This window comes from Pygocentrus nattereri, chromosome 23 (assembly GCF_015220715.1).
Source record: "Pygocentrus nattereri isolate fPygNat1 chromosome 23, fPygNat1.pri, whole genome shotgun sequence".
NCBI lineage: Eukaryota > Metazoa > Chordata > Actinopteri > Characiformes > Serrasalmidae > Pygocentrus > Pygocentrus nattereri.
The window spans coordinates 4,067,345-4,081,947 of record NC_051233.1 but is presented as its reverse complement, the minus strand read 5'-3'; the positions used below and the strand labels follow the sequence as shown (position 1 = coordinate 4,081,947).

Genomic DNA, 14,603 nt, shown 5'->3' with positions numbered 1-14,603 from the left:
ATACCAATTTCAATCCCCGCTCTAACTCTGTGAGGCATTACAGACAAGATAAATTGGCAGCATGCTACTGTATGTGGGAAAGCGGTAAAAAAAGGTGAAATAAGATTTTCTTCTGGCAAGATAAAGTAGTTTTCTGTCCAGAAGGCCTTTCAGAATACTGATGAGCTTCTGCCATCTTGACAGGAGTGGTATATTTATCCGTCAGTGGTGCGTGCGGAATTATTAAGTTTGGAAGTTTGATGGGTGGTGATTGGCCTAAGAAATAATTGGTGCCAGTTTGGACCATCCTACCAATCGCCACCCAAACAAGGCAAAGCAAATAAACATCTTCAGACGTTAGCGATTAGTCGGCCAAACGGCTGAAAGTGCACAGTCACCCTGAAACGTTCTTTTGAATAATTGCCAGTGGTTTCATTTGACGCGCCTGTTTGACGTTGAAGTAAGCAAAAACAATGCTGCGTCCGGACACTAGATGGCAGTGGTTGTACATGCATGTTTGGGTGACATTGGGATTAGATGTGGGTGTGGGTCCAGCCAACCCTATGGACTGTGAAATGCCTCTGAGATGAGCTGCTTGTGATTATAGAAAAGGGGGGGGGGGGTGGGGGGTGGGGGGGTGAGGGAAATGAATCGTATCTAGTCCACTGTTCTGCCCTTCTCTTAGGAAGAAAGGGAGACTATGGAAGTTGGAATGAATAGCCGCCCATGGTGGAGGTTTTCAGCGTAGTCCAGGCGTGGCTGAAGAGACTGAAATAAGTCTGGGGATTATGCTGTGCATAACAACTAATGATTATTTCCATGAGCAATTCATGTGTTGACTGTTAGTCAATTAATTGACTTATCAAGCCATTGGATGGATGGATGGATGGATGGATGGATGGATGGATGGATGGATGGATTCACAGAGCAGGTACTAATTGGGTGGTGGATCATTCTCAGCACTGCAGTAACACTGATGTGGTGGTGGTGTGTTGTGATGGTAAGAGTGGATCAGACACAGCAGTGCTGCTGGAGTAAACACTGTGTCCACTCACTGTCCACTCTATTAGACGCTCCTACCTTGTCGGTCCACCTTGTAGATGTAAAGTCAGAGACGACAGCTCATCTGCTGCTGCACCGTTTGTGCTGGTCGTCCTCTAGTCCTTCATCAGTGGTCACAGGACGCTGTTGGCTGGATATTTTTGGTTGGTGGACTGTTCTTAGTACAGCAGTGACACGTCAGTGTTACTGCAGTGCTGAGAATGACCCACCACCCAAATAGTACCTGCTCTGTGAGGGTCCATGGGGGTCCTGACCACTGAAGAACAGGGTAACAGAGTATCAGAGAAACTTTCATTTCACTTTGCCCTTCTTGGATGTGGAATCCATATACAGTGCTCTGTCAAAGTCAGAGACCACCACCCTTTTAATAACTTAATGTCATGTAAATCAACCATTAAGTACAAGTGATCCATTTTCCAGATTTAAGCAAGTTGAAAACATATTCAACAGACAACTACACAACATTTACCTATAAAATCCCCTTTTTTCAGGCTTGTTTGTGTGTCCACTCTTTACCTCTATTACACCTTCCATTCTTTTCAGTTCAGTCGTAGAACTTGGTTGCGCTTTCTGCCGGATCCAAGTAATGGACCAGGGATGCCTCCCCAAAGCTTCTTACAGCAGGAATGCTGATTTAGACTCAGATTCCTCTCATTTACACTGGATTTACTGACTGGAAAAGATCCTAGATCAGCACTCTTAGCCTGGGAGGGTTTGAGATTATGGGCCGCGAGTGGTAAAATTAAAATCGACCAGCCGTTCAATCATAAAGATGCAAAGATCGCGTGAGGTTTGTTTTTATTGCTTTGATTGTGATTCACTTGTGCTAAGCATCTCTGTTTGAACACAAAGTAGGGACATGATGGTCCATTTATGTCAGGAACACATCGTCGCTGTCCGTAGAAAACCATGCACCTCCTTTTTTGTTGAGTTTTGTTTTTCTGCATCATTTAAACACATCAGGTGTGCTTTACATTGTGTGGAAATTTCATGATGAATGGACCAATAGAAATGCTCTAAAATCGCTTGGAATAAAATCCCTTTACCTTAACTTACATTGAAAGGTAGGTGTGTTTTTGGCTCCTCCTCTAAAGTTAGTATTTTGGGGACACTTGTTTTTCTTCGGACAGCAACGATATGGATTTTATGCTTTTCTTCTAATGTGAGCGTAACAGAGCCTTGTAGGCAAAATTCAGACCAATCACTGTGACCGAACAGCCACACGTGCAATTTGGTGCACGCCAGCCGTTGTAGTGGAAAACCAACTGAACCAAATGAAAAGAAAACAGGCTCATCAGTTCATAAAGCCTTCGTACACATCTCAGATATGCAGTTTTCGTTCTAGTACAAGTTTTCTTCTTTTATTGTTTATCTAATAGGGAGTGTTTGGTGGTCTACCAGGTCTTCCAGGTGGGTGTTAGGAGTTTTTCACATATTTTTCCTTCCTTATGAAAGCAGATTATCTTCTGTCTAATCTCCTCAGAAATCTCTCCTAAAAAAACCTGAATAAACTGGTACATTGTGCTTGTTTATACTTGACCATTTTGACTAGAAATCGAATAAATGAAAGGCTGGTCTTTCCATATTGCTTTAACATTAAATATTAGGGAGCGATATTGGATGCTTAAGCTTGTAAGTCGACAATACATCAACTTTTTCCATAATCAACAATGTCAATGAGTTTTTAGGTATCTGATGCGTGAACTTGCGTAACGAACGTCGTCCACACTCTGTGGACTACCTTACCCACATGCTGGTCCAGGAGTCACAACCCAAATGTTAAGAAGAGCCTTTTTGTCCTTTCAAAGCAATTAAAACCATTTTGGGAATCACAAATTTTCATGTCTGTTTTGCCATCTTGACTGTAAATATGTCTCAGTATATGCTGATGTTGTAGTAAAGGATAAACATATAATATAAACGAAAACACAGACTTACTTTGCTCTGCTTTAAGCTTTAGCCCAGCTATAGCTGCTTTTCTCACATCTCTGGCAGGAAACCTTTCCTCAGAAGTAGAGCCGTTTCTAAAATGTCTCAGTGTTCGGATTTTAACGAAGCTGAAGTCGCTTCTCATTCTCCATCTTCTTGTTCAGATTTTCCTGTTCCGCCTTAAGTTGTGCCGGAGGTCACAGAAGGTAACTGCTGCACAATTTAAGGCGGAACGGGAAAATTTGATCAAGAAGTGGGAGAATGAGAAGAGACTTCAGCTTCGTGACTTTTTAGTGTTTGACAGGTTTTCAGATTAAACGTGTCAGGAAACCATATGGAGTGATTATAAATGCAAACGAGTCTATTCATCTCCAAATTATCGATGTTCGTCTTAAATCTCTCTCTTTGCCTTTTCATTGGCTACTGGTTGGGCGAGATTGTTGTCTGTGTTGCTATGTTCTAGTCTAGTGATGTAGCCTGTAACTGTATAGACTGCAGTTTAAGACCATTTAGTGTTAAGCTGCGTTGAACGATCAGCAGAACTTCATTTTACTGTAATGGAGAATTATTTTATGTTTGCCTACAAATCTAATTCAGCCGTGGAGCCGCAACAGGCGGTAGAAGAGCCGCATGTTGCCGACCCCTGTGCTGCTCAGTGTGCATGGCACCCCGGTGGCGGTGCCACTGAGTTCATCCCCTCCTTCATTGTAATTCATTGCGTTCCTCTAACTCTGCTCTTCCCTCTCTGCTTCATCATGATGCTGATCTGAATGTCGTGGTGCGTGAATGGGGATGAACCGACCTCCATTAATTTGCGTATAGTGTGTTTATGTATGTGTGTACATGTAAGGGGTCGACTCAAATCAGACAGATGTGGCCCACCGTCGTCCGCAGACGCTGTTTTTTTTTCCTTGTTTGCCTTTCCCTTCGTTAACCTCTAATTAAGACACAGACGGGGCCGGAGCGCTGCTGATGCTGGGATTGGTTAATGAGGGCGCAGGGTTGAGCCTGGATGATTGGGCGCCGTTCGGATAGAGAGGAACGGAGGGTTGGCGATGCATCGTGGTGCATCAGTCTGAAGGTGTCTGGTTTAAATGTTATGGCTGATTATAATTGATTAGAACATCGTTCACCACACCCTCAATTCTAAGACACTGCTTTCAAACATAACACTGGGCGAGTGACAAATAGGGCTTTCAAAATAGTAACATGGTTTCATGGTTTTTAGACCCCCACGGACCCTCACAGAGCAGGTACTGTTTGGGTGGTGGGTCATTCTCAGCACTGCAGTAACACTGACGTGGTGGTGGTGTGTTAGTGTGTGTTGTGCTGGTATGAGTGGATCAGACACAGCAGTGCTGCTGGAGTTTTTAAACACTGTGTCCACTCACTGTCCACTCCTACCTTGTCAGACCTCCTTGTGGATGTAAAGTCAGGGACGACAGCTCATCTGCTGCTGCACGGTTTGTGTTGGTCATCCTCTAGTCTTTCACTAGTGGTCACAGGACACTGTTGGCTGGATATTTTATATATCAGAGAAACAGATGGACTACTTTATGGATTATAATTATGGATTATAGCACAAAAAATGAATCAAATCGAACCGAATCTGCACAATGAATCATGACCCTTTAAAGCGCAAGGGAACCATTACGAGGATGTACTCCTCTAGTGCAGACAGGTGTGGAGACTGGGAGGAGGGTAGACGTGGAGACAGGAGGAAGAACAGACACTGAGTGACAGGAGGAAGAAAAGGAGACACTTTGGGGGGAGAGGAGGAGACGTGATGAACTGTAGAGAGAGCAGCAGGATCAGCAGAGCTGATGGATGATGGAAAGTGTTAAAAGGAGGTCAAATGTAATCAAGAGACCGGTTAGACAGCAGTGGACAGGGAACAGACTTCAGAAGCACAGCCCTGTCTGGCTGCCTCCTGCTTTCCTTCCCTCTTTCTTCACGCTAATCCACTCTTTCCTCTCCTCAGGGAGCAGGAGCTGAAGGTGTACCAGGCCAGGCGGAGTCTGGAGGAGGCCCTGATGGCTGATGGTTTGGCGCGGGCCGCCGAATCTGCCAGAGAAATGGAGGGCAAGGCTGCATAGACTCCAGCAAGGTGAGAGAGCGAAAGAGCAAGAGGCTCTTTTCAAAAAGCTTTTGGCTGCTGAAGGGGCAGGACTACACTCTCAAATAAAGATGCCAAAAAGAAGGGTTTGAAGCGATGCTATAGAAGAACCACTTTCCCTAGAAACCTCTTGGTGCAGGCCATTACTGCACTTAAGATGTTCTGTGTGAAGATAAATATCAACAGACTTTCACACATGCAGGCATTTGCCTTGCTAGTCAAGCTACTGTCTCATTACAGCGCTCTAATTAGTAGCTTTAGCAAAGCCAAATGAGTTTACGGTCTTCTGCAAAGACTTGGGCAAAAAAGACCTGCTCAATTTGGATGCTTTGCTTAATTTTTAAGTGGGAATAAGTTAACCTCTTAAACAGCTTGAGACCACCGGTGGCTCCAAACCGCACTCGGTCATGTTCTTCATAACATTCATATTCCATAAGCTCCATTCAGAAGCTGGGCGTCGTGTGAGGCTGTAGCTCTTCTCTCCAGTCTAATAGACGGTGATGTCATTTTAAACCCTTATAATAAAAGAAGCTGAACTTTGTTTTTCTACTGAAAGTCGACCCGTTTTTCCCCAAATCTGGGCTCTAAACTATAAACAGACGGCGTCTCTTCAGTGATCTGCTCTGGAAACAAGACTTTTAGAAAATAACACAAAGAGCGTCGGAGATTTTTGGCTTTCAGCAGTAAATTGTGAGCGTGTAGTGAAATGTGGAGATCATAAAACACACGTTCTGTTCATTTGAGGGAAGCTTTTACAAAAATAAATATATCAATAAAATAAAAAGGTACATTTATTTCATGCAGTTATTGAATAATTTGTATTGGAGAATAAGAGGTTAAAGCAACCTGTACAGGAGCCACAGTTTTCAAATCTGTTTTATTTGCTGAATATAATCAGTCATGATTATTAGGGCTTGGCCTTCAGTTTGGGCCATACACGTCAAAATTGTGTGTAAAACGGAGATAAATCACTTATTTGATAATGCTATTTTTATTTCTAGCACATCTATGGGATTCTAGTAGTATGTTAGCGCCAAGTTATCAGCAGTTCACATCAACATTTTTTGTCCTTTCTTGTAAAAGATGTTTTATGTGAAGCTTGTAACAGACAGAAATATGTTGCTGTTGTCTAAAGAAAACCTCGTAACTCCAGAATGGTAACTTTACAGGAACTTTACAGGAGAAGGAAAAAACCTACTTTGCTTTTAATGTAAGTCAATGGAACCAGACGTCTTTCCAAGTCATTGCTCGTGAAATTTACAGACAATGTTAAAGGACAAAAGGCATTTTCAAATCATGGGAAAAACTGAAAAACGACAAAAGTTTAGATACGAGGTGATCTGACAGTTTTAGTTTTAGTTTTAGTTTTATCTTGACTTTATCAGTAAAGAGTCCTGACATAAAGCCTCTAAAGACTAAAATCCAGTTAGTCTATAGCTCATATTCACACTCAGTGATGTGTATGGAGAATTTCTAGACGGCCTGGATTGCCTCTCAAAATTAGCTCCATTCATTGTGATTGATTTACTAGTTCACCCTAGTGGTTAATCTGGGCCTTCAGTTAGGCCTTCGGTTCAGCTCCTGAAGTCGTAATCAATGGGAGAACTCACTTGGCTGTGTCGACCAAGATTTCTGACTGGATACTTCTTATGTTTTCAAACTTAACAAAGACTGTTACTACAGTACTGTCAGTTTAAATAGAGCAGACATGATAGGATTATTAAATGCTATAAGCTAAAAATGACAGATGTTTTTTTCTATTCCTCCCAGGGTGTTAAAATGAGAAAATAAATGGAAATTGTGCAGAAAATCAGAAAAATACCATATTTTGTTCCCTTGCTCCCAGTTGTGTAAACTTATTTTCACCCAGGAAAAACATGTAATTTAACCAGGGGTGCCCACACTTTTGCATATGACTGTAGGTAGATCACAAACAGTGAAAAAAAGAAAAGCGAGAAGTCCAGGCCACAGTGCTGGAATGGAAAAGTGAGAAGAAAGACGATGGAACTCAGAGATCCGTGTTGCTGTATAGTGCTGTGTTTCTGAAATTCAGCTTTATGTTTCTCTCCGCTGTGTTTATGTTCTCTAATCAAATGAACCACGTTCTGAGAGCTTCTCACAAAGCTCCACTGCCCTTGGTTACTGTTATCATGTCTGACAAGCTCTTCAGCCTGGACTGTCTGCTGTGAAGAGCAGGGAACATAAGCAGGTCCCCTGTTTGCATCTGAAGGCTACAGGTATTACACTGTGTTCTCTCAGCAGTCTAATAGCTCTGAATTGTGAATGTCCCATTGAGTCTTGTTAAACACTTTCAGTGGTAGCTGTGTTAGCTTTCTGACGGTTCTCCATTTCTGCGCTGCTTACACTAAACGTTTCATGCCTCATCACTGTAATGTCTCAAATATAGAATAAGAACGTGTCCCTCACCCCACTGGACAGATACATTTGTGCAAATATTCTGTTATCAGGCAGCGCTCAGCACTGAACTCACCTCTGGTCGGAGAAATCGTGTAGTGTTTACCTGCCACTTCCATTATCTCAGGACTAGGGCTGGGCGATTAATAAAGAAAGGCAATCAAAAGTTCATGTCCATGTCGGTTACCCCCCCCAGAACTTACTAACATGTGGTCATGTGACTCCGCCACGTCCAGTCACAGCAGGTAACAGTGGCCCAAATGTGACATCAGTCTCAACAGATCTGCTCCTAAACTGAGCCGTAAAAATTTCATTAACCGTAATTTATTTAAGCGTAAAAACAGACCTGCTCTTATTTATCGTCAGTGCACTCCTCAGCTACCAGAGCGTCGCTTAATCAGCTTAACGGTGAGGAATGACCGAAGACTCTTCTGCATGGGCTTAGTTTTTGAACTGGGTTCTGGTTTCTGCAGCTTCTGATTGTGTAAAAGATTTTAAACAAGCTACACTAACAAGTAGTGGGAACGAGGCCGGGGTAATGTCCAAAAACTTTTCATACCTGTGTTAACTTGACTTTGATACACATTTCTCAGTGATGCTCTTTTGAAATTCAAAACCAGAAGTGGGCGTGGCTTCACACTGGAAAGGCTAAGTATTGAATTTTCAAGAATGATTTTGAGCTTTTTTTAAAGTAACTTTTACTAAATTGGTGCAGTTTTTTAGGAGCTTGTCCTGTTAGTAGCTGGTGCCCAGTGAGCTTGTCCTGTCAGTAGCTGGTGCCCAGTAAGCCTGCCCTGTCAGTAGCTGGTGCCCAGTAAGCCTGTCCTGTTAGTAGCTGGTGCCCAGTGAGCTTGTCCTGTCAGTAGCTGGTGCCCAGTGAGCTTGTCCTGTCAGTAGCTGGTGCCCAGTAAGCCTGCCCTGTCAGTAGCTGGTGCCCAGTAAGCCTGTCCTGTTAGTAGCTGGTGCCCAGTGAGCTTGTCCTGTCAGTAGCTGGTGCCCAGTAAGCCTGTCCTGTCAGTAGCTGGTGCCCAGTAAGCCTGTCCTGTCAGTAGCTGGTGCCCAGTGAGCTTGTCCTGTCGGTAGCTGGTGCCCAGTGAGCCTGTCCTGTCAGTAGCTGGTGCCCAGTAAGCCTGTCCTGTTAGTAGCTGGTGCCCAGTGAGCTTGTCCTGTCAGTAGCTGGTGCCCAGTAAGCCTTTCCTGTCAGTAGCTGGTGCCCAGTGAGCCTGTCCTGTTAGTAGCTGGTGCCCAGTGAGCTTGTCCTGTCAGTAGCTGGTGCCCAGTAAGCCTGTCCTGTCAGTAGCTGGTGCCCAGTAAGCCTGTCCTATCAGTAGCTGGTGCCCAGTAAGCCTGTCCTGTCAGTAGCTGGTGCCCAGTAAGCCTGTCCTGTTAGTAGCTGGTGCCCAGTGAGCTTGTCCTGTCAGTAGCTGGTGCCCAGTAAGCCTTTCCTGTTAGTAGCTGGTGCCCAGTGAGCTTGTCCTGTTAGTAGCTGGTGCCCAGTAAGCCTGTCCTGTCAGTAGCTGGTGCCCAGTGAGCTTGTCCTGTTAGTAGCTGGTGCCCAGTGAGCTTGTCCTGTCAGTAGCTGGTGCCCAGTAAGCCTTTCCTGTTAGTAGCTGGTGCCCAGTGAGCTTGTCCTGTCAGTAGCTGGTGCCCAGTGAGCTTGTCCTGTCAGTAGCTGGTGCCCAGTGAGCTTGTCCTGTCAGTAGCTGGTGCCCAGTGAGTTTGTCCTGTCAGTAGCTGGTGCCCAGTGAGCTTGTCCTGTCAGTAGCTGGTGCCCAGTGAGCTTGTCCTGTCAGTAGCTGGTGCCCAGTGAGCTTGTCCTGTCAGTAGCTGGTGCCCAGTAAGCCTGTCCTGTCAGTAGCTGGTGCCCAGTAAGCCTGTCCTGTCAGTAGCTGGTGCCCAGTAAGCCTGTCCTGTCAGTAGCTGGTGCCCAGTAAGCCTGTCCTGTCAGGACATATTAGATCTATTTATTAATACTCTACTTACTTCTTTTAAAAGAAGAACTCTCAACATGTTTCACTGTAATGATGGCATGAAACTGAAATGGTAAAATTACTAATAAACGTCACTGATGAACAAATGTTTTTTCAGCTCTTCTCTGTTGTGGTACGAGTAAGCATGTACAGTTCGAAGAGTCAGACTGACCTCTGGGGCCGTTGTAGTAGTTACAGAGTTCTGACCTTGAAATTGTTAACGCTTACATGAGTATGAGAGCTGGAAGTGGGTCTGTTTACTAACTGGAATCGATTGTAAAAGAATCAAAGTGCTGACGTGCTTATTACCACACCTGCGCTGATGATGATATGTTCAGTATTACTGAGACCAATATTACAGTGATTTGGTCAGCACCATAAACTGTATTTGACTTTGGTACCCAGTCCTAGTCAGGACGTGTCCACAGTGTCCTGTGCCTGTTAGAAGAGGTAGACTTTGTCAATAAAGCCTGTTTCTTTCTCTAAAAACTCAATTAGAACCACTCAACTGAGAAACTGGACTAAAAGCTCCAAGAAACCACTTTTGGTGAGGTCTTTATTTTTTAAGAGTGTAGAGTTATTCCAGGTAATTCCAAAGGCTTGAATCACATCGCTGCACAGGCACGACCCCGAAAGTCCTCCGGCTGATAATAGGCCGTGGTCTTGCCACTCACGCGGTTTCCCCACTGTGAGAGTTTTTCCCAAAATCAATTAGTATTCCATTCCGCGCTAACCCAGTTTTCTTTTCCGTCAAGATCCTGGAATTGTGACATGATGGTGGTTAGTGAGACCAGTGGGATGATTATTCAAAGTCTGAAATGTAATTATTAGTTCAGGCAAAGCCAATATTATGGCCACCGCTCTGTGCATGACAATGCCCTACTTGGAAAAAAAGTCTTTTGATATTCGGCTAAAAGCCAAAAAGCTTCCACAAAGAAACCCATTCGAAGTCCAATTCCCCTGAATTACTCGACTCCAGTGTGAGCTGATACAGCAGCAGTGTGTGCGGAATGAGCCTGACTTATCAGCTGTTTAGCGATTCTGTAAATATGGAACTTAGCGCTGTTGGAGCTCCAGCGCTCATTAGCCTTGGCATATGGCCTGCCCACCGCTGTGTAACTCTCACCACCTTCTGCACCGCTTTGAACCGGAGAACCGGGGTTGTATCCTGATTCACGGCAGCCAAGCCACTCCAAAAGATATTTTTACCCACCAGCGCTGGCCGCGTAGCATTTGGACCGCGGCGCTGTTACCTGCTGTGACACTTTTTAACACTTTTAAGCGGCAACAAATTACAGTTTAGCCTCACTACCTTAATCACAGTAGCTTGGTGTCCTCGTTTTTGCTGTGGGCTGTAATGAAAGGCATTTAATTCTAGCAGGAAACAACAAACAAGTACCAAAAAAGCCACAGAGAGCAGAAACTAGGGCTGGGTCGATGTTTGAACCAGTGTCCACGTCACCCAACAGTATTGATGTTTAGCAGTACTGATGTACACTCACCGGCCACTGTTCAGTTGCTTGTTAACACAAATAGCTAATCAGCCAATCACACGGCTGCAACTCACTGCATTTAGGCATGTAGAGGTGGTCAAGGCGACTTGCTGAAGTGCAGACCGAACATCAGAACGGGGAAGAAAGGGGATTTAAGGGGCTTTGAACGTGGCGTGGTTGTTGGTGCCAGACGGGCTGGTCTGAGTATTTCAGAAACTGCTGATCTGCTGGGATTTTCACGCACAACCATCTCTAGAGTTTACAGAGAACGGTCAGAGAAAGAGAAAATATCCAGTGAGCGGTCAGTTGTGTGGACGAAAATGCCTTGTTGATGTGAGAGGTCAGAGGAGAATGGGCAGACTGGTTCCAGATGATAGAAAGGCAGCAGGAACTCAAATAACCAACCAAAATCTCTGAGGATCGTTTCCTACATCTTGTTGAAAGTCTGACAAGAAGAATTAAGACAGTTCTGAAGGCAAAAGGGGGTCCAGCCTTTTACTAGTAATAAAGTGGCAGCCTAATAAAGTGGCCGGTGAGTGTACATAATCATTATTAATTAATGTTCTAGAAGTTTTGTTTATTCAAAATTTTTGAAAGTGTGTCTTGGGTGCCCAAGTCTTCCGTACAGTGCTGTACATCAGACTGTAAAATGTGAGAAAAAAATAGGTTTCCTGTGCTTTGGCTCCTTTTAAAAGTATGATCTGATGCTGTGGTTCTTTGATTATGTATTGGAAAATGTCATCATATTGAATTTTGTCAATACTGTCCAGCTTTGGTCACCCTTTCAGTACCATCCAGCTGTTCGAGAGCTGTCAGAACCCGAAGGAAATTTCCACAAGTGGCTATCCGGTGGCCCGAAGAAGGCCCGACCCAGACAGCCATGAAATATTCAGGTGGTGATTAGGAGCCGGGTTGGACTGTAGCTCCACTTCAGTTGTCTCCCTGGCTCACTGCTCTCTTCTCTCCTCTTCATCTCCCTGTAATGAATCTTTAAAGCAAATTAATAGTTCATAGTGCGCCCCCCTACCCTGCCCCTCGGGCCGTAACTCTTCAGTGAACGCCGGCCCAAAAGGGGGGAGCCGCCAGCGGTTCAACCGTGCCACATCCTACATGCCTGAGTACACCTCCATTAAAAAAAAAAACGTATTATAGCAGCTATAAAAAAAAAACCCACCCCTCTGGTTCCTTTTGAATGCTGATGCGCTGGATCTGTCTCAGGCTGAAGCTACACTGACTGAAACATCTTTTCCTTAGTAATCAATTCCACCGCTTTGCATCAGCAGGTTCAGGAAGGCTCTTTTCATCCCCCTGAATGTTTGTTAATATATGTCTGTTTAGCTTTTCCCCTTTCATAAAGGCCGGCCTAGAAACACGACTCGACGGCGCGCGTATCTGTCAATAGGATTTAATTTGTTTATGAAGCCTTTGCCCTCGTGTGGGGTTGCTGCCCCTCTTTAGGGCTGAACGCGGGCCGGAGTTTGCAAACAGAAAGTGCAATTTGAATACCAATTGTGGAGCGCGAGGCAAAGGGAATAGAATTTGCATTAATTCTATCACGGCCTGTTTCTAAGATAAATGTGCGTGTCCAGTGTATCTGGGAGGGTGTATCCTTTAATTTGAATGAAGAAGAGACCCGGGTTTCTCTCTCAGTACCCGTGCAGTCCATCTGGTTAAAGTTCAATTTGGAAATGGAGATTGGTGCAGATTGTGCGTATTAATCACCACCTTTACAGAGGAGAGTATGGTGGTGTGCTCAGAATGCCTTTGTGGCTATTCTGAAGGTGATTGTGCTCTTTCAGGCCTGTTCCGCAGAAGCCGACGCGAATGGGTGCCAAAGCCGCAGAGCTGTCTGCTTTAATGACTCCCGCAGGTCCTGTAGCTACAGCACGGCAACCCATCTTGGATTTATAGGCTCTGAGAAACCTGAAGACTGGGCCGGGCCCTTGGAGGCCTCTTAAATCAGCCAATCATCTATAAAAGCTCCTCTTCTGCTGGTGGCACAGTTTTCTCCCCCTCAATTCAAATCCTTAACAAGGCAAAAAGCTTCAGGAACAGAAGCTACTGTTATACTGTTATAAAATGCTCAGTCAGTTCTAAACGTACGGCATTTTCTGTTTTCTCCTCATTCAAACGCTCAGAAATACAAAACAAGGCAACTGACGACCGTTTCTATTAACTGATTCCATTCCCGATACCATTCGCCAAACGTGTCGTCTGACCAAATCAGACTGAGCCGTAAAACTGAGCCAATATCAGGTTCAGCTCAGTTTGGTCAGTTTGTCCAGATCAGTATTAATGTTGTTTTGTTCCAGCCGGTCTGTAAAGCTTCTTACAGCCCGTTTAGTTTGGCGAATGGTGTTGGGTTCATTTCTGGCTGATTCCAGGTTGTTCAGCTGTTCTTCTGTCACAGCTGCCGACTGAAAAGCTGCTCAGTGGTGACGACAGTTTGGGAATTTAGTGTCGTCTCGTCTTCAGAGTCGGACCAAATCGGCTGTCGGTCAGATGTGATCTTAACAGTGTCCGTTTTCAGTTAGTGGCAAAGTAAGAAGTAAAAACATTCAAATGGCTCGAGCGTCTCCTACAGCTGTCAGAGTCGTTGCTTAGCAACGGTTGGTGGTTGGTTAGTGTAGTGGGTAACACCTCTGCCTTCTATACTGTAGACTGGGGTTCAATCCCCACCTGGGTAAACACCCTACACTATACCAATAAGGTTCCTTGGGCAGGACTCCTAACACCACCTTGGCCTCCCTGTGTAAAATGATCAAACTGTAAGTCGCTCTGGATAAGAGCGTCAGCCAAATGTCTCAGTGGAGTGATGGTGTTTGTGACAAAACGTGATGTTATAGCGAAATAACATCAGCACAGTCAGACGCCTCTCGACTGATCAACTCACGTGCCCGAAACTGCTGTAGAAATCTTTATATATTATATATCGGCACTGAACTTCATACTGTGCCATGAGCTATGCTGCACTATACTGACACAAACTCAGTGTTGCCAGTGAAACGACTCATCTTTGCAGCTCCGTGTGGCACAGAAACAAGTTTTCAGTTCCACAAAATGCCCATCATGGCACGTAAAAGTTCATCTCCTGTTGGCATAACGTTTCTCTTCCCTGTTCAAACACCAGCGAGGCGAAAATGGCACAGTCCTTCAGAAACAGCTACTATCCTACCAAATACCCATCTGCAGTAATGAACCTCCTCTTCAACAATCAGGCAGCTGGGAAAAAAAAAAGGAAAATTGCCCGTTGAATTGGAAAGATAGCGGCGAGGGCTGTAATTGCCCACCTTGCGTTTCTAATCTGGCGCTGGAGCTAATCACAGTAGAGAGCAGTGTGGTGTGGGGGGGCTGGATTATGAGCACGCTCAGTACAGGTCAGGAGAGCCAGAGGAGTGGGGCTGCAGCGCCGGAGCCGGAGCGCCTGCCTATCTCTCTCCTCCACATGTCTGTCCGCTTCGCTCTCCCTCCGGCCCACAATCACTCTAATATGCATAAATGGGGGATAGATTTGATTATCCTCATGTACAATAGACAAAAGGCCGAGCCGCAATTACCCCTGAATGGGGCTGGGGTTTTTTTGCTGGCTGTAACCGGGCTAGTGGTTCTGTACATGCACACATACAGCGCTGGGCCGAA

The 14,603-nt window shown here is 44.9% G+C and overlaps 1 protein-coding gene across 4 annotated transcripts in view; it reads left to right on the top strand.

Annotated features, from left to right (window-relative positions):
- mbd2 (methyl-CpG binding domain protein 2) overlaps positions 1-14,603 on the top strand; it is a 75,146-nt gene that overhangs the window by 53,538 nt on the left and 7,005 nt on the right. For 3 of the 4 annotated variants that reach the window (XM_017716685.2, XM_017716688.2, XM_017716686.2), the window contains exon 6: positions 4,952-5,077. The exons of the other annotated variant lie outside the window; for it this stretch is intronic. In XM_017716685.2, the coding sequence (XP_017572174.1) occupies positions 4,952-5,066 (115 nt within the window). In that variant the 3' untranslated portion in view covers positions 5,067-5,077. The remainder of the gene's footprint in view (positions 1-4,951; positions 5,078-14,603) is intronic. 4 annotated transcript variants of the gene reach the window in all.